The sequence below is a fragment of the Antennarius striatus genome, chromosome 17 (assembly GCF_040054535.1).
Source record: "Antennarius striatus isolate MH-2024 chromosome 17, ASM4005453v1, whole genome shotgun sequence".
In the NCBI taxonomy this organism is placed as follows: Eukaryota; Metazoa; Chordata; class Actinopteri; order Lophiiformes; family Antennariidae; genus Antennarius; species Antennarius striatus.
This window is the reverse complement of record NC_090792.1, coordinates 12,067,468-12,082,174: the sequence shown is the minus strand read 5'-3', so window position 1 is coordinate 12,082,174 and position 14,707 is coordinate 12,067,468. Positions and strand designations below refer to the sequence as shown.

The 14,707-nt window shown below is 40.9% G+C and overlaps 1 protein-coding gene across 4 annotated transcripts in view; it reads left to right on the top strand.

The window, feature by feature from the left end:
- Positions 1–71: 71 nt before the first annotated feature.
- asap2a (ArfGAP with SH3 domain, ankyrin repeat and PH domain 2a) overlaps positions 72–14,707 on the top strand; it is a 45,541-nt gene continuing 30,905 nt past the window's right edge. The window contains exon 1 of one of the 4 annotated variants that reach the window (XM_068338042.1): positions 72–669. In XM_068338042.1, coding sequence (XP_068194143.1) covers positions 544–669 — 126 coding nt within the window. In that variant the 5' untranslated portion in view covers positions 72–543. The remainder of the gene's footprint in view (positions 670–14,707) is intronic. The other 3 variants (XM_068338041.1, XM_068338040.1, XM_068338039.1) reach the window with 3 other exon arrangements.

Genomic DNA, 14,707 nt, shown 5'->3' with positions numbered 1-14,707 from the left:
CCAATTACCAGCGGGTGACTGCCATTGGCTGTTGCGTGTCCACTGAATCCCCTCCTCTAGTTGTATCAATTTGTTGCACTCCAGTTGGAAGCGCCTGCTTGTTGTCCCCGGGTCGAAGAAGAAGAAGAATACATTGCTTGAGTTCGCCGTGGTGCGTGGTTTGGGAACGCCGAGAGAAGTCTCTACTGAGGAGTTTCTGCTTTCTACTGTGACCGGAAGACGACCCGTAAAACTGAGTGAAAACACAGCGTTTGGCTGGAGGCTAATAGGGATATTACCTACCCCATCACCTCGTATCGTAGCGCGGTGTAAGCGGCGACACTCCAACTCCTCGAGCCGGCGGGCAGCACCGGCGCAGCGGATTGAGTTGGGAGCAGAAGGGGCGATGACATAAACACAACCAGAGATGGTTCACTGTCCGCTGGGACCTGCACAGTCACTGCTAGAACTGCCGCTTCTGTGAAGTTTTCTGTCCAATAAGTGTCCATACGAGAAGATCGGTAACGGAAAGGGATACATTCTTTTTAATTAGCGGGATTAATTATGCCGGACCAAATCACAGTCACGGAATTTGTGGTTGAGACAAATGAAGATTACAAATCGCCGACTGCTTCTAACTTCACCACAAGGATGTCCCACTGCAGGAACACAGTAGCTGCTCTGGAGGAGGTGAGGGTGGTCCGCAGAAACACCACTTCCCTTTATCAAGCAATATTAAGTCTTTTTTTAGTATGTTTACTCAAAATGTCATCATTAATTAATAAATGTTATGCTAATTCAGGATAGTGGTTTACTTCCACCTCTAAATAAACTGTCCTCCAGCGAGCGCTCTTCTAATGACTCCTCATGGCCCATTTATTACCTATTCCATCCTGCTAAGCTGTAGTTCATCAAGGTTGTTATTAAAGTCGACGATCTATAGTGTGATATCATGCAGTAATATTACTGAAGAGGTTGGAATTGTTCCATCCCTTTCATCATTAAAAGTCGAAGCAGATATACAGTAAATCATGACCCACTAATTAAACTTAAAGTCTTTACTTACTACTTACTCGTAGAGCCTCTATTGCGAAGTAAAAAATCCTTTTCTTAAAAGGTATGTTCGGTTAAAAAGAAGTGATGGGTGAGAGATCTGTCTTCCAGGACATGTACTATAATTCCTTTGCACATCATAGACACTGGAATAAAAACAGGAAAACCACTGAGAAAGAGAATGCAAAGACCAGGTGCATACAGAAAGAGAATCATCATCTGCACGTACTTTTTCTGTGGTCATCACAGTTATTTTGGCTTGATCTAAAGCTGCAAGGCTCTGAATGAGCACAGAGAACACTGTGTTGTCCCTTTAATTTGCAGGTCATCAGGAGGAAGGACACTTTCCGCTTTGCTCCCTGACAGCCCTCCACCACCTCCCTGCCTCCCTTGTTGTAGTTTCCCTACTTTGTGTGCTGTATGGCAGAGCCTCGCCCTGCCTGGTGATAAAAATAGAAATTCCCACATGAGCGGCTCGGTGCATAATGTGTGTTAGTGTGTCTCTACTTGGTGTGCCGGCGGATGTCCAGTGTCGTATCCTGAAATGGATCGTTTCTCCCTGACTTAGTTCTGCAAAAGTTTTCAGTTGTCACCTAAATGAATTGTGAGAACCTTTTCATGTTGAGCACAGACATCTGAATGCATCACATGTGCACCCATCTAGTGGACCCAACTAGAACCAAGCCAGTCATAGACTGCAACATCTTGCGACACCCCTGAATTAAAAATTTTACCCTGACCTACTTGCATAGGTCAAAGATCAAAGCTAGTGCTGACCTACTTGCACTTAGTCACACTGGCCTTCTCCCTTGTCTTTCTATCTTATCTGTTTTCTGAGTGTGCAAAAGTTGAAATTTGACCTTGACCTAGTTTTCTCCAGATCAAGGTCATCATCTCATTTTTATCCCCTTTGCTGTCCGAGTAATGTGCTATTTGTTTCATCTTTCTATCTGCAACGGTTGCAAAGATATTTGGTGGACTAACTAACCAATGGACAGATGAATGGACCAACACACGAACACTGACAATCACAATATATCATTGCTTTGAAGCGGGATGTAATTAACATGGACAACCAGTCAGTTTTGCTTTCATTTTATTTTTTAAGCAGAGCTTGGGCCGCAGTCAGACAAACACCTGCTCTGGCTGGCAGGTGCTTCTCCTGGGTGTTGAGGCACCTTTCCATGCCCTCTGCTGCTGCTGGTTTAAAAATAGCAATAAATTTGCTTTTGTGTCAGGAGTGCTTCAAGTGAATTTGCCTTTTCTGTCTGAACTCAGTCAGGAATATTTGCTCATTACTAATAGTGTGCTCATGTGGTTCAAATTCAACAACTTTTAGCAGTGAACTGAATTGTTGTTGCAGAGATGTTGGGTTGTGTGTTGTTGCTTCACATTAACCTCTCTGTGCTCAGGCTCAGGGAACACAAGGCCTTATACAAAGGACAGCAAAACCTTGCTCACTTTGGTCTGTTTGACCAGTTAACCGCTGCACTGGTCGGGGAACACTTCCACTTATTGTCTACATGGAATCTCAAACACACACAGAAAACCCCCCACATCTGCTTTACAGAGGCACCCGCAAGCTAGATGGCATTTGATCACTCTATCTTCCTGTTAGCATTTCTAGCTAAACTTAACAGGTCAAGACTGTGGCTCCGACCCCTGGACATGATAATGAATTCACCTACAGTTCTGTGTGTTCACAAAGCCTAAATGGAAATAGAAATATCAGATTCTGCTCTTTTCAGCATTGTTCTGACTTTCAAATATTGTGCTGATTGCAGCCTTTCTAGAAAGCATTTCTAAAATAAAGTCATTCACCTCCAGCCTTCACCCTCACACTGACTGTGGAGGAAAGGTTGACTGGAGCAGCACTAATATTTGTAATTCTGCAGCCTGCCTGTATATCATTTGATAAGATGTCTTGTGTGAATTGGCACCTGTGAGGTTTGCTAATGGGCAGTCTGTTTTGTTGCTTACTGACATTTTTGCACAGACCTTTTTCTTTACTTGATTTTTATTTTTACTCTACAAATGTAACAGACGTGGCAATGCTGTAAGCTGAAAAGGAGTGTTTTTAAAAAATACGTTATTATATGTACATTTATTTCCTTTTAATATGTGTCTGAACAGTAAGGTTATGCAAATTTTTTAACAGACATTTCAACCACATAAAACTTTGTGAGAGGTAGGATTTTAAATGGATCTCGGCTAGTCACCTCTCGTTGAGCATTAGCAGTACTGAATTAAGATGAGCAATGTCTTTTGAGCTTGCACTTCGTTAAAATAGCAGTACTAATGGCCTCATATTCCTAAACACCTTCAAAACCGATCACTCTGTCTGCTTATTTATAGGAAGCCTTCTAAACCATTAACAGAAGAGGAGATTCAAGCACTTAGACATTTTACCGAAATGAGTGCCCAAATGTTCCGTGATTACTTCTTTTAAGCTTAATGGCAACTGACACGATCTTAATTAGGCTTGTAGTATAAACTGCAGGCATTAAGGGGCCATCCAGACAGCTTGTGTGTGCATGTTTGTCTGTGTGATGGCAAAAACACAGCCATAAAAACCTGTTTATCCAGTAAGAGGATGTTGGGATTTGGGCCATGACCCCCCTTCATGCTTTTTTTGCCGCACACTGTTGATGTTGTTCTCGTTATGGATCTCGTTTTCCCTTTAAGGTATCATTCAGAATTATCTGACTACCGGTTTTAGGTTCTCTGAACAGGTTATGATCCGGCCCTTGTGCTTGGGTTAGTCCTTTTCTGGTAGATTCATAGTTCCTCCAGCTATTAAAAAGTTTTTAAACACCTTCCTCCTTTGAAGATTACTGATCAATGCACATTACTTATAACTGGAACCACATTTTGCCAATTCTAGTAGAAGGTACCAGTAGGTAACATTATATGCAGTTAAATTGTCTCTATTTAAAAAGGTCGCAAACGTTCACTTTTCTTTTCAGCTTAACTGTTTTCAGACGGTAAAGCACTATTATTATAATTAAATGTAACCTCTGTCTGAAGGACACATAAACCTTGAGGCCTCAGCTGACCTCCAATGCTCAGAGATATTGATCTTAATTGAGCTACCCAGTGCTTTTATTCTATGCACTGGACCCTGATAAGGATGTCTGTTTGACCACAAAAAACATTTTTGTATTTGTGTCTGTTTATGATCCCCCACCGTGGTAACAGTCGTACCAGTACTAGTACACATACCCTTAAAAAATACCAATATAATACTTGATTTGATAAATGAAGAACTGCCGGCTTCTCCAAATGCACCATGTACAGATTCACCACACTGTCACAGTCACAAGTTGCTCTCTACATTAAACTCTTCTAAACAACCAGTATTTGAAGCCCTAAACCACTTCTGATTGTTTGTGCAATATTTCTAAGTTTATTGTTATATTAATTATTTGGCAGAGTGAAAGGATTGTATTGATGGTAGTATAATAGCTGCATCACAATGTTTGTGCACAGATAACAGTTGGTATAATGTTTTCTAGGGATTGCAAATTTTCTAGGGAGCAAATATTCAAAGCAAAGGTTTTTTGTCGTTAGCAGTGCAGCCCTGTGACCAGTCTGGCTGGTGCATAGGTGCATGTACTTATGCAAAGAGACGTGCAAGGTGTTTCATGATATCAAAGCTCCTTTCAAATTTATGTCGACGAGAGGACGTTTCTTCCTTTGTTCAGTCCATTCATTTTCCTTAGATCAAAATATGCTTTTTATTACCAGGTCAACTGTTATCACATCCCGCTTCAAAGCGGTGTGATATTCTAATTGTCAGTGTTTGTGTGTTCGTTCGTTTGTTTGTTCATTTGGCCACCAAATATCTTCGCAACCATTGCAGATAGAAAGATGAAACAAAAAACACATTACTCAGACGGCAAAGGGGATAAAAGTGAGATGATGACCTTGACCTTGAAAACTAGGTCTAGGCCAAATTTAAACTTTTGTACACTCAGGAACCAGATAAAGATAGAAAGACGAGGGAGAAGGCTCGTGTGAGTAAGACCATAGATCAAAACTAGTGCTTTGATCTACCTATGCACTAGCTTTGATCTATGCTCTTACTCACACTGGCCTTCTCCATAAGCACTAGTCTATGCACTAGTCAGGTACTACTTTCAGGGTACCCTGAACAACACTGAAAGTAAGTCAGGGTAAGTTGCAGGATGTTGTAGTCTCTGCTTTGTTGGACATTTGCTACTGTTGAAAGTTTTTTGGTTGACTCAGCTTAAAGATTAGAATTATTAGTCCTTCATTGGGCTGTTTTCTTCAGCCAACAGAGGTCCATCACTCTGGTATGTCAGCGATCCTTACAACCTTGCTGTTGATTGAGACATTATTAGATAGTATCTCTGGGAATGAGATTGGCATTCACGGAATCCATCACAAACATTTAGCATTGAATTTACAGACTACAACATGGTAACAGGGTCTGTAAAATATTTTCAAAATCCTCAATGAAGTTCTTGTCCTGTTAAATGTTAAAAATCTCTCAGCTTAATGTAAGGCCATCGGTTGTTTAAGGTTTATGGATGTCTCCTGTTAACACAAGATTATGTTTCATTTTATTTCCAGTTGCCTCCATAGCTACACTGCCCTGAATTTGCATTGCCTATTGTTTTGGAATAAAATATTTGTTCTCAGACACTGCTTTGTGACGAAGCATTTAAATTAATGTATGTAAATTTATGGCTGATATTTTTTTTAACATCCAAAGGCAACTGTGCTCTCGTAACCTTTCCCCATGTGTCAGTTTGCCAAGTTGTGTTTATGCTGAAGCTACTCTCAAGCCAAGGGAAAGCTTGTTCCCCTTCCATCTTGAATCCTTCCACTATTCCAGGCAAGGTTGTTGGGAATGGCTATGACCTGGCCGGGAACAACAGCTGCCCCTTTGCAACAGGTGGCTTGGAGGAAAGTTTTAACAAGGCTTCAGACATGAGGATTATCGATGTTGGGACAGTCCACTTCTAACAGTTTTAGAGACACACAGATGGCCTAAATGTGTAGTGTGGCTCAGATGAGCGGTCCAAACCTCAAACAGTCTGGTTAGTCTTTAACATACCGTCTAAGACGATTAATGCTTCCTATAATTAAAATGGGATTTCTGACAAGATCGCCCTGTGTCCCCTCCCTTCACCACAGCACAAGTTTAAAGAATCCACATCCATTCCTCCAACAGCTGAATGAGAACTTTTTCTTGGGGGGGGGGGTTCTTTATTGAGGTGTTCCTGATGACTTTTATTTTTAGCAGTGTAAAAAAATCAGGTTCCTGGCACCATATTCTTGAATAGCGTGTTTTGGTTGCATGTTGTGGATTGCAAATTGAAGCCAAGAGATGAACAGTGATTAGATCAGTCAAAATAATAAGGTTGAAATAGAACATGTCCTCAAGATTTATGAACAGAAACATGGTCCAGAACACTGGTAGTCCCAAATTCCAACCCACAGTGTCAGTGATAGATATCTTCATTATCAGATCCTAATTTTTTTTTCTTAATAAAGGGTGTCTTCCTGGCCTTCATGGTCACTTATAGCAAATAGAGCAGGATCTGTGTTATCGTCCAAGTACAGACAGTTCCAGCCCTGATTATAATGCAGCAGCACACCCCATGGATCTGTCAGGGCCAAAGGTCACGGTTTGTCCAAATTGATCCAAAGTCATGATCTCTCTTGTCCCTGATGGGGTTGGGATGTTAGGATGTTATATGGTTTTACTCGCTCTTGTACACAATCTATCTTCATTGAATGCTAACATTTGAGAGTAATGGTATGGTATGTTGGTCCTGGTTGTCTGTTTGGTTTGATGGAGAGTTGTTGGAGCAGAAATGAATGTGGAACTCATCACTGACACAGTGAAGGAGATTGAGGTGAAACAGGAGACAATCTGAGGTTCGGGGGTTGGACACTAAGGCCTCCAGTGGTAAATGGGAACTTTAGGCTCATCCATCAGAGGAGAGACGACCGGGATGTGTGGAGGACTATATCCATCACAGAATCCTCCACCGGCAGGCAGCGCAACGCGGTTTGACCCAGAACTGGCGATGGCGTCTTTGGCGAGGAATGTGAATGAATAAATAAATAAATTTATAAAATTTAAGACTCATAAAGAAAGAAACAGATAAACATTCAAGTGTCAAGCATGTTTATCAACGCGTCTTCGACGTGGAGCTGTTATACGTCGGAAAGTAGCCGGTTTTGACTCCGTCCATTCTGTTTGTATATGTTGACACAGGTCACACGCATGACGTCACAGTGGTTTTCGTTGCAGGGAGATGCCCCCCGGATAGAAAATACAGCGGATACAGCGTCCATACGACAACGCAGGCCCGGCGTTTTCACAAAACGTCACTTTGACCGGTGTTTTCTAAAAGTTGCGTTTTCGTCCCGGATATCTGTGTTGTCTTGTGGATCAAAGGCATAACTGCAACAAAAAACTTGCGTTTTCGAAAACATCCGGCACCATGTGGACGGGGCTTCAGACTTTTTTTCTTCTGGGATTCAGCAAAGATGAACTCCTTGAGTGTCTGCTTTTGTCTTACTTGAGATCAAACTGGATGATTTGACTTGAAACACTGGTATATTTTTAATGTCTGTCCAGTCCTTCTGTGTTATTGTTTTCAATCACTCATTTTATGTTATTGTATTTTATTTTTTTGAAAAACAGTATCAGCTGGCATGTGATTAAAAAAATCAAGGTTGAGATACTATTCCTTCGATTCTGACACCCAACAATATACCAAGTTGAAATTTTTGGTCAGTAATGTGGCCAACCTTATTGGTCACATTACTTAATGTAATTAATGTTTCCCTCCTTTGTTTTGTTGAGAGAGTCTTGAGAGTTTTCATGGGTTGTAACTCTGAAAACATTTTTTTTTTAAATTAACCCTGCTCCTCCTGCAATTGTGTAAATTGTATCTCATTGAAATTCTCTTTCCTTTCAATTTATTTTCATTTCTATCAAACAACTCCTTTTGAGCTCTCAGTAGAGTACTAAAGGACTAGTTTTTTGTGCAACTGAATTGTGATCTCAGATCCACAATAGCGCACACATCCAGTTTTCCTCTGATGGCAGTGCCTAGCCACCATGAGAGTGATCTATGTGAGAAGACTTACTACCAAGTGTTTATTTCCAAAACTCTTCTTTCTCCGTTTGTTTTTCTCCCTGCCTCTTTATGAACTTAGTTACAGACTTCCCTCAAAGTCGGAGAGACCATTTTAACAAGTTTCAAATATGGCACCCTGAAGTTTCTGCAGGTTTTATTCAGGGATCCCCAGTGGCTCTGAACATTAGATGTCTTCATGCAATTTCCTTTCAAAGCAAAAATTCAGAAATTTTGCAAATAACAATTGTCAGTGACGATAATTACCAAAGTAAGTCATAAATTTCTTTTGTCATCATGGTAGAGATCGGAGACACACAACACACAATTAAGCACGTGGCAGTGCAACCTTCTGAGAATTGGAAACAGAAGCTCTGCGGCAGTGCGTGAGTCTCTCTGGTCATAAAACTTAAAACACCCTGAACAACGCCTCAGTAGTTAACATGAAAGTTTGTTTTCTCTGTCACTTCACTTACTGCAGCTGATGCAGTCATCCCTGTGTGAAATCTGGCAGCTCGTGGTCGAGGCTCCAGTCCAGCACTGGTGTTGGCAGTGCTCATTGGGGAGCCTTAATCTGCCCTGGTGCTAAAATATCACTTGGCTTGTATAATATGGTTGAATAATTTGCAGTCTGGCTGAAAATGGAATGAAAACGGAACTAAATAACATCCTATCCTACCACCACTGAGAACGGCATATTTGTTTGCAAGTGTTTCTATCTTTGGTAGATACAGCTTCAGTTTAAGTTTTCACTGCTCTTACAGCTCATGGCTGGGGCAGTGAACTCATTTGTGTCAAACAGTCTTATGATGTTGTAAAAAAGTCCACCAAGTCTGCTGAATTTGAATGCTGAATGTTTCCTTGCTTTCCATGACTACACACACATCTCAGTTGTCTGTAAGGACAGCAAAACCCTGACAGCACTTCATTCGACGGAATCCACCTTTGTCCAAATATTGACTTTACTCCCTCAGCACTGAGAAAAGTTGTGAATGAAACACTTTAAAGGGTGTTTCAGACACCGTTTTTTATAGTGGAATTTATAGCAGTTTAGAGTCACTCTGTCTGGAGCAGACATCGCTAAAATAAATGGCTGTAACAGAGATAGTTTGTGCAACGGCAAACAACTTGACTCAGGCCATTTCCTGAGGGATCTGCCTTCTCTTTGATGCCTGCGGTGTTAAACTGTATATTTGACATGTGTTTTGAATGAGTCACAGCTTTTCCTCTGTGGATGTTCAGGTGGAGAGAGAGAGAGAGAGACCATACTGTACCAGGGCCGGACAGGAGTGTTTATAGAGAAAAGACAACCACTGTAATGACACACCTGCAGAAATGCTGACTTGTGAGGGGAAATTATCCATGGATTGCTGTCAAGTGACAGAAGTTCCTCTCTGCAGAGCAGAATGTTGGCATTTTTTTGCCATTGTATTTTGTGTGTAATGCTGTTTTTACAAGTGAGAGGAGTCAGATTGTTTGTGAGGGTGATTGTCTTCAATGCCCCTCTGAAGGGGTGTACCTTTTAAGACAGGCAACTACAGTACTTGAAACAAGCTTGTTTGTATGACGTAGTGTCTGACAGCAAAAGTGCTTATAACTATCAAAAAAAAACAAAAACGCAGTCACTCGTGACACGAGATGTGATGAGTCATAAAAATTATGATGTAGAGTCCGTTCTATTTTTGAAGTAGCTGTATGAAAAATGGCAGAAGACTGCTTTATTCCCTCTCTACTCTCACCTCTAGGCATGCAACATCAATAGGTTTCTGACGCCAGAGGTTTTGTAGTTTGGCGTGTATTGGGGTTTGTCATGCAACATCTACCACCTTCATGAAGCATGGTTTACAACCCAGCACAGCCATCACCCTCTTCAATACTGCACTCACACGTCAAAACCACACAATAAACTGGATAATTGGATCTCGGCCTGTAGCCTTCTTATTACCTGATTTTCACAGCATGTGGCAGACTGTTTCCTCACATGACTGTCTTGGGGGGGTTAGCTTAAAGGGTTATACAAGTTTAGTAGCCAAGTTATTAAGAGACACCGGACAGGATCCAGATTTGTGTGTGTCAAAAGAAATGAGTGTGGCAGTGGCATTGCTATAGACGTGGAGAAGCGCTTGGATTTTGTTGTGTTAAAATTGGATGCTTGTGTGTGCCGAACAGTCGGACAGCGTCTTGCCAGGCAGACATGCTGTCATCAGCAGACAGTTAGTCGGCCGGAACAATGGGGCTGGGTCTCTTTCTCTACTGTCGGTTAATCCAGCAAGCAATCATCCAGGAATTTCTTTTCTCTTTAGACAGAGGTGGAGAGGACTGCTCTTAGATGTTAGTGTGTGTGGATTCACTCTTCATTCACAGTGAGCAGCGTCTTGTCTTCCTTTGTGTTTATATGTTAATCCCAGTGCTTGAGGTGCTGAAAGTGGCTCAATTGTCTTTCAGGAAGATCAGATTATTAATTATATTTAATCGATAAAAATTAATCAAGTGAATAGAACCCATGCTCCATAGCTGGTGAGCAAAATCTTAATCAGAGAAATATTCATTAAGTATTATTATTATTAATTCAGCACATTAATCAATAATGAAAATAATTCTTTAGCTGCATCTTTGGCCAAGTTTTAATTGACCCACCTTTTCTGGGAAGAATTAGCATAGCATTCCTCATCTGTTGTATCCATATAAAGGGACTTTTGAAAGGACTTGGTGACCTGTTTAAACCAATTTCCCTTTCTGGGTTTGGTTTTACAGACCTTGAAGAATGTCGGATAGAGCACATTGGATTCATTTGTTCTGGTTTTGGATCTTTTTATTCTAACTTTGTACTTCCAGCTGACCTTCTGAAAGAAGCTGAGTTGGTCAGTTTACACACCTATTTTGAGTCTGGCTATGCTTTTTTAAATTCGCCCAAAGGTGGTTGCAGTTACTGCAACAGGAGTAAGTTACACATGTGGAAGAAGGAATTCTCAAGATTAATTTTTTTTCTTTATTCTTGTATTTGATTTACTTTTTGCTGATCTCTGGATATATTTCTTTCAGCAGAACCCAACTCAAGCTGAAGATTGTCACTCTAAGCATAAACTCGTACTGTAATCGATCTGAGCATTCTCAACATTAATTAGTTTTCAGTGTCTTATTTCCTTCCCTGTGTGTCCATGCATCTGTACTGTGTTCACATAAGTTGGTAACCTGATGCGCTTCACTCAGCTTTTCAGGAAATGCGTCATCATAAGTGAATGGATCACAGTAGCAATGACCCCCATGACCCCCCAGCATTGTTGTGATCCTGTGTCTTTGGATTTGGATTGGCAGCAGATGGTGCCCATTTGTATTAGTGGTGACGATGATGATAATGATGATGATGATGTCGGGCATTAAGACGAGGATTAGTTCGATCCGGTTTGGGGTTCCTCCTCCCACTCAGACTGAAACGGTTGGTCAGTGGCAGGAAGACAAAAGAAGGCCATTCCGGATAGTTTACTGCACGTAGCCATCAGGAGTGGAAAAATGCTGACGTTGCACAAATGTCATATGAAGTGTGCTTGTGAAGCAGCTGCAGACTAAGAGGCCTCCTCTATTGTGTGATGAATGAGATCTGATGCTGCTCATCAAATGCTTGTAGATGGTGGAATTCCCCTCTTTCTCTCTCTGAGTAGTTTGTCTGAAGTTAGAAGAGTCTAAAAAGACTTTTTCCCAAAGAATAGAGACCACAGATCTCATGGGGTAGAAGTGTGAAAGCAATTCAAGAGATGTGAAAGAGAGAGTGATTTAGGGCAGTGTTTTTGTTGTGCTCAGCAAGGACTGGTTTATTACCACACCTGTCTGACCCCCACTGGTTTGTCTCCCAGTCACACAGCTCTCTAAATGTGAAAGGGTCGGCTATAGGCTGATGCTGGTGTGTGTCTATGTGTGTCGGCTTTAATAATTTATACGCTATTACTTAATTTGTCATGAGCTAGATCTGAGTATAGTGACTCCACACTTACGGCCTTGAATAATAAGTAAAGAGGTTCTAGTTTTTAACAGGTCATGGTCTCGTTTAGACAACAGAGTATCTACCGTTGAACTTTCAAGTATTACAGCTATAGAAATGGCTTTATGATTGGTCCAATCCAAAGTTGCACAATGATTAACATTCTTGGATGAAAAAAACATCATTCTTTGACATTTAATATGTTATATCAGAACTTAAAAATCAATACAATCTTTCCTGCAATCCTCAAACTTGTGGATAAATGGATGTTATTTTTTTATACAACCTATAAAGACTTTTACTTTCTCACAAAAGCTCAGGAGATGCTTTCATTGCTCTCAAGGCTTTTCTTCTGGGATTGTGTTAAACTCACGGAGCAGCCTCAGGTAATATAAGCTCTGCTAAAAAAAAAAAAGCAGAGACCGTGTCTGGTTACCTTTTTGAGTCTTTGTGTGGTTTCGGTGTAGACACAGATCCCAGTCTATTCTGATAAAAAAACATTTTTTCACTCTGTTCCTCTTTGCTTTGTTTTTTGAAGTATAAGTTTTACAGTATGGGGTGTCTTGTGTCTGAGTGAGGTCTGAGTAGGTTAATGGGATGATGACATTTAACAGAAGCTGAAAGAAACCACAGCAGTATAAGTTTTAGTTTTACTCAGAGGGACAAGTAGCTTCTAGTCAGCTTCCTGGTACCCCTGGTCAAAAATATCATATTAAATTGCAGTTAGAAGTTCAGTTTTATGAACAAGCTCTTCTATTTTTTTTTTAATGTGTTGTTGTTTTGTGTCTAGGACTAGGTGTGAATTAGACTGACCAAGTTTACTTAATAAACAATACTTTATGCAATCTGTGTCTCAACTCTACTGAAAAAAAGTATAAATTTACACACACATAGCTCAAAATTGGAAGTATTTATTCATCAGATGTTCCATGTTGAAAACATTTATGTTGTTATCTTGTTTTTTAGCCACATGGTTTACAATCCCAGGATGCCATGGGTAGATTTTGTTTACCAATCAGAGGGCGTTGCAGCTCTGATCAAAATATGAAACACAATCTAATGACAAAAATTTGACCTTTATAAATTGTTTATACGATGACGCCAATGAATGCAAACTGCTGTTATCGTAGTCATGTGATCATGACTGCCCTACAATATGCCAAACCCTGAGACTGAAACACTGAAATGGAATTCAGACATTTTTTATGAGTCCCCGTGAACAGCAACTTATACAGGAGTTGAAGGTTTCAGTGTCATCGCCTTCGTCTCATCTCTTTATCTCTATTATTTATGCCATTAAAACTTTCAAATGTAAATCTGTCAGTTCCCATTCAAAGTCACTTCTTGTATGCTTTGTGTGTGTGTGTGTGTTGTGTGTGTGTGTGTGTGTGTGTGTGTGTGTGTGTGTGTGTGTGTGTGTGTGTGTGTGTGTGTCAGGTCGCTGAATGGTAGCCATTGTTTGTTTTTGTTTTCAGAGTGGGGATCTGGGGATTGAGGGGATCTGATATGTTTCATCCAGATGGGAGCAGGGCAGGGAAAAGTGGTGGCGCCTATGGCACGGTTGGGCGGACATACTTAATAAAGCTTCTAAAAACTAATTTCCTAAAGCCGCCCTCATCCCCAGAGACTCTGTCATTCATCGCTGGTACAGTGCTGCATTGTTTCAGCTGGACGGCTGGACTGTTGTTTTTTTTTCTTGTTAGCATATGCTTCATTGCAAATTGCATGTGTAAGTGGTTATTCATAGGTTACTGCTCACATATGTCATACATGTCAGGGACCTCAGATGCTCATTGCTGTAGTCCTACAAGCTGTTATAATGATGAACACTCACACACACACACACACAACACACACACACACACACACACACACACACACACACACACACACACACACACACACACACACACACACACACACACACACACACACACATACTGCTATGATAACTGAGAGAGGAGCTCAAGTCTATTCTTAGCTTTACCTTGAATAATTCATTACTTACAGCCAGAGTGGAAATGGCATTGACACACACTCTGCACACTCCAATCGAAGGCGTGTGTGTGTGTGTGTGTGTGTGTGTGTGTGTGTGTGTGTGTGTGTGTGTGTGTGTGTGTGTGTGTGTGTGTGTGTGTGTGTGTGTTTGTGTGAGTGTTCATCATTATAATGATGGGCATGGAACTCATAAATGTAAGTTATCGACTTGAATTGTCAGTTTGAACTGCATGAAGTTGACACATTTTTAGTTGATTTTCTTCTTTAACTTAGCTGACAACGTCTCCTAGTTGAAATGTAAGTCCTCCACTTAAACGTAAATGTAAAATCTTACATAATTAATTGTAACAACACCACACTACACCCGGGCTTTCTCCGTTTTACAAACGACAATTTGTCACTGTTATTACCTCCGCTGCCGACTCAGGCGTGGAACAATAACAACCCCCGATTCGGCTTTTTCAACATTTAATGCAGAAGAATGAGGGTGGTCCAGGTGCAACAGTCCCACCTGGAACAAACTTGCAAAGTAGACTTCAAATATACCTGGTTTTATGCTCAGTCATGGACTGATCGGTGC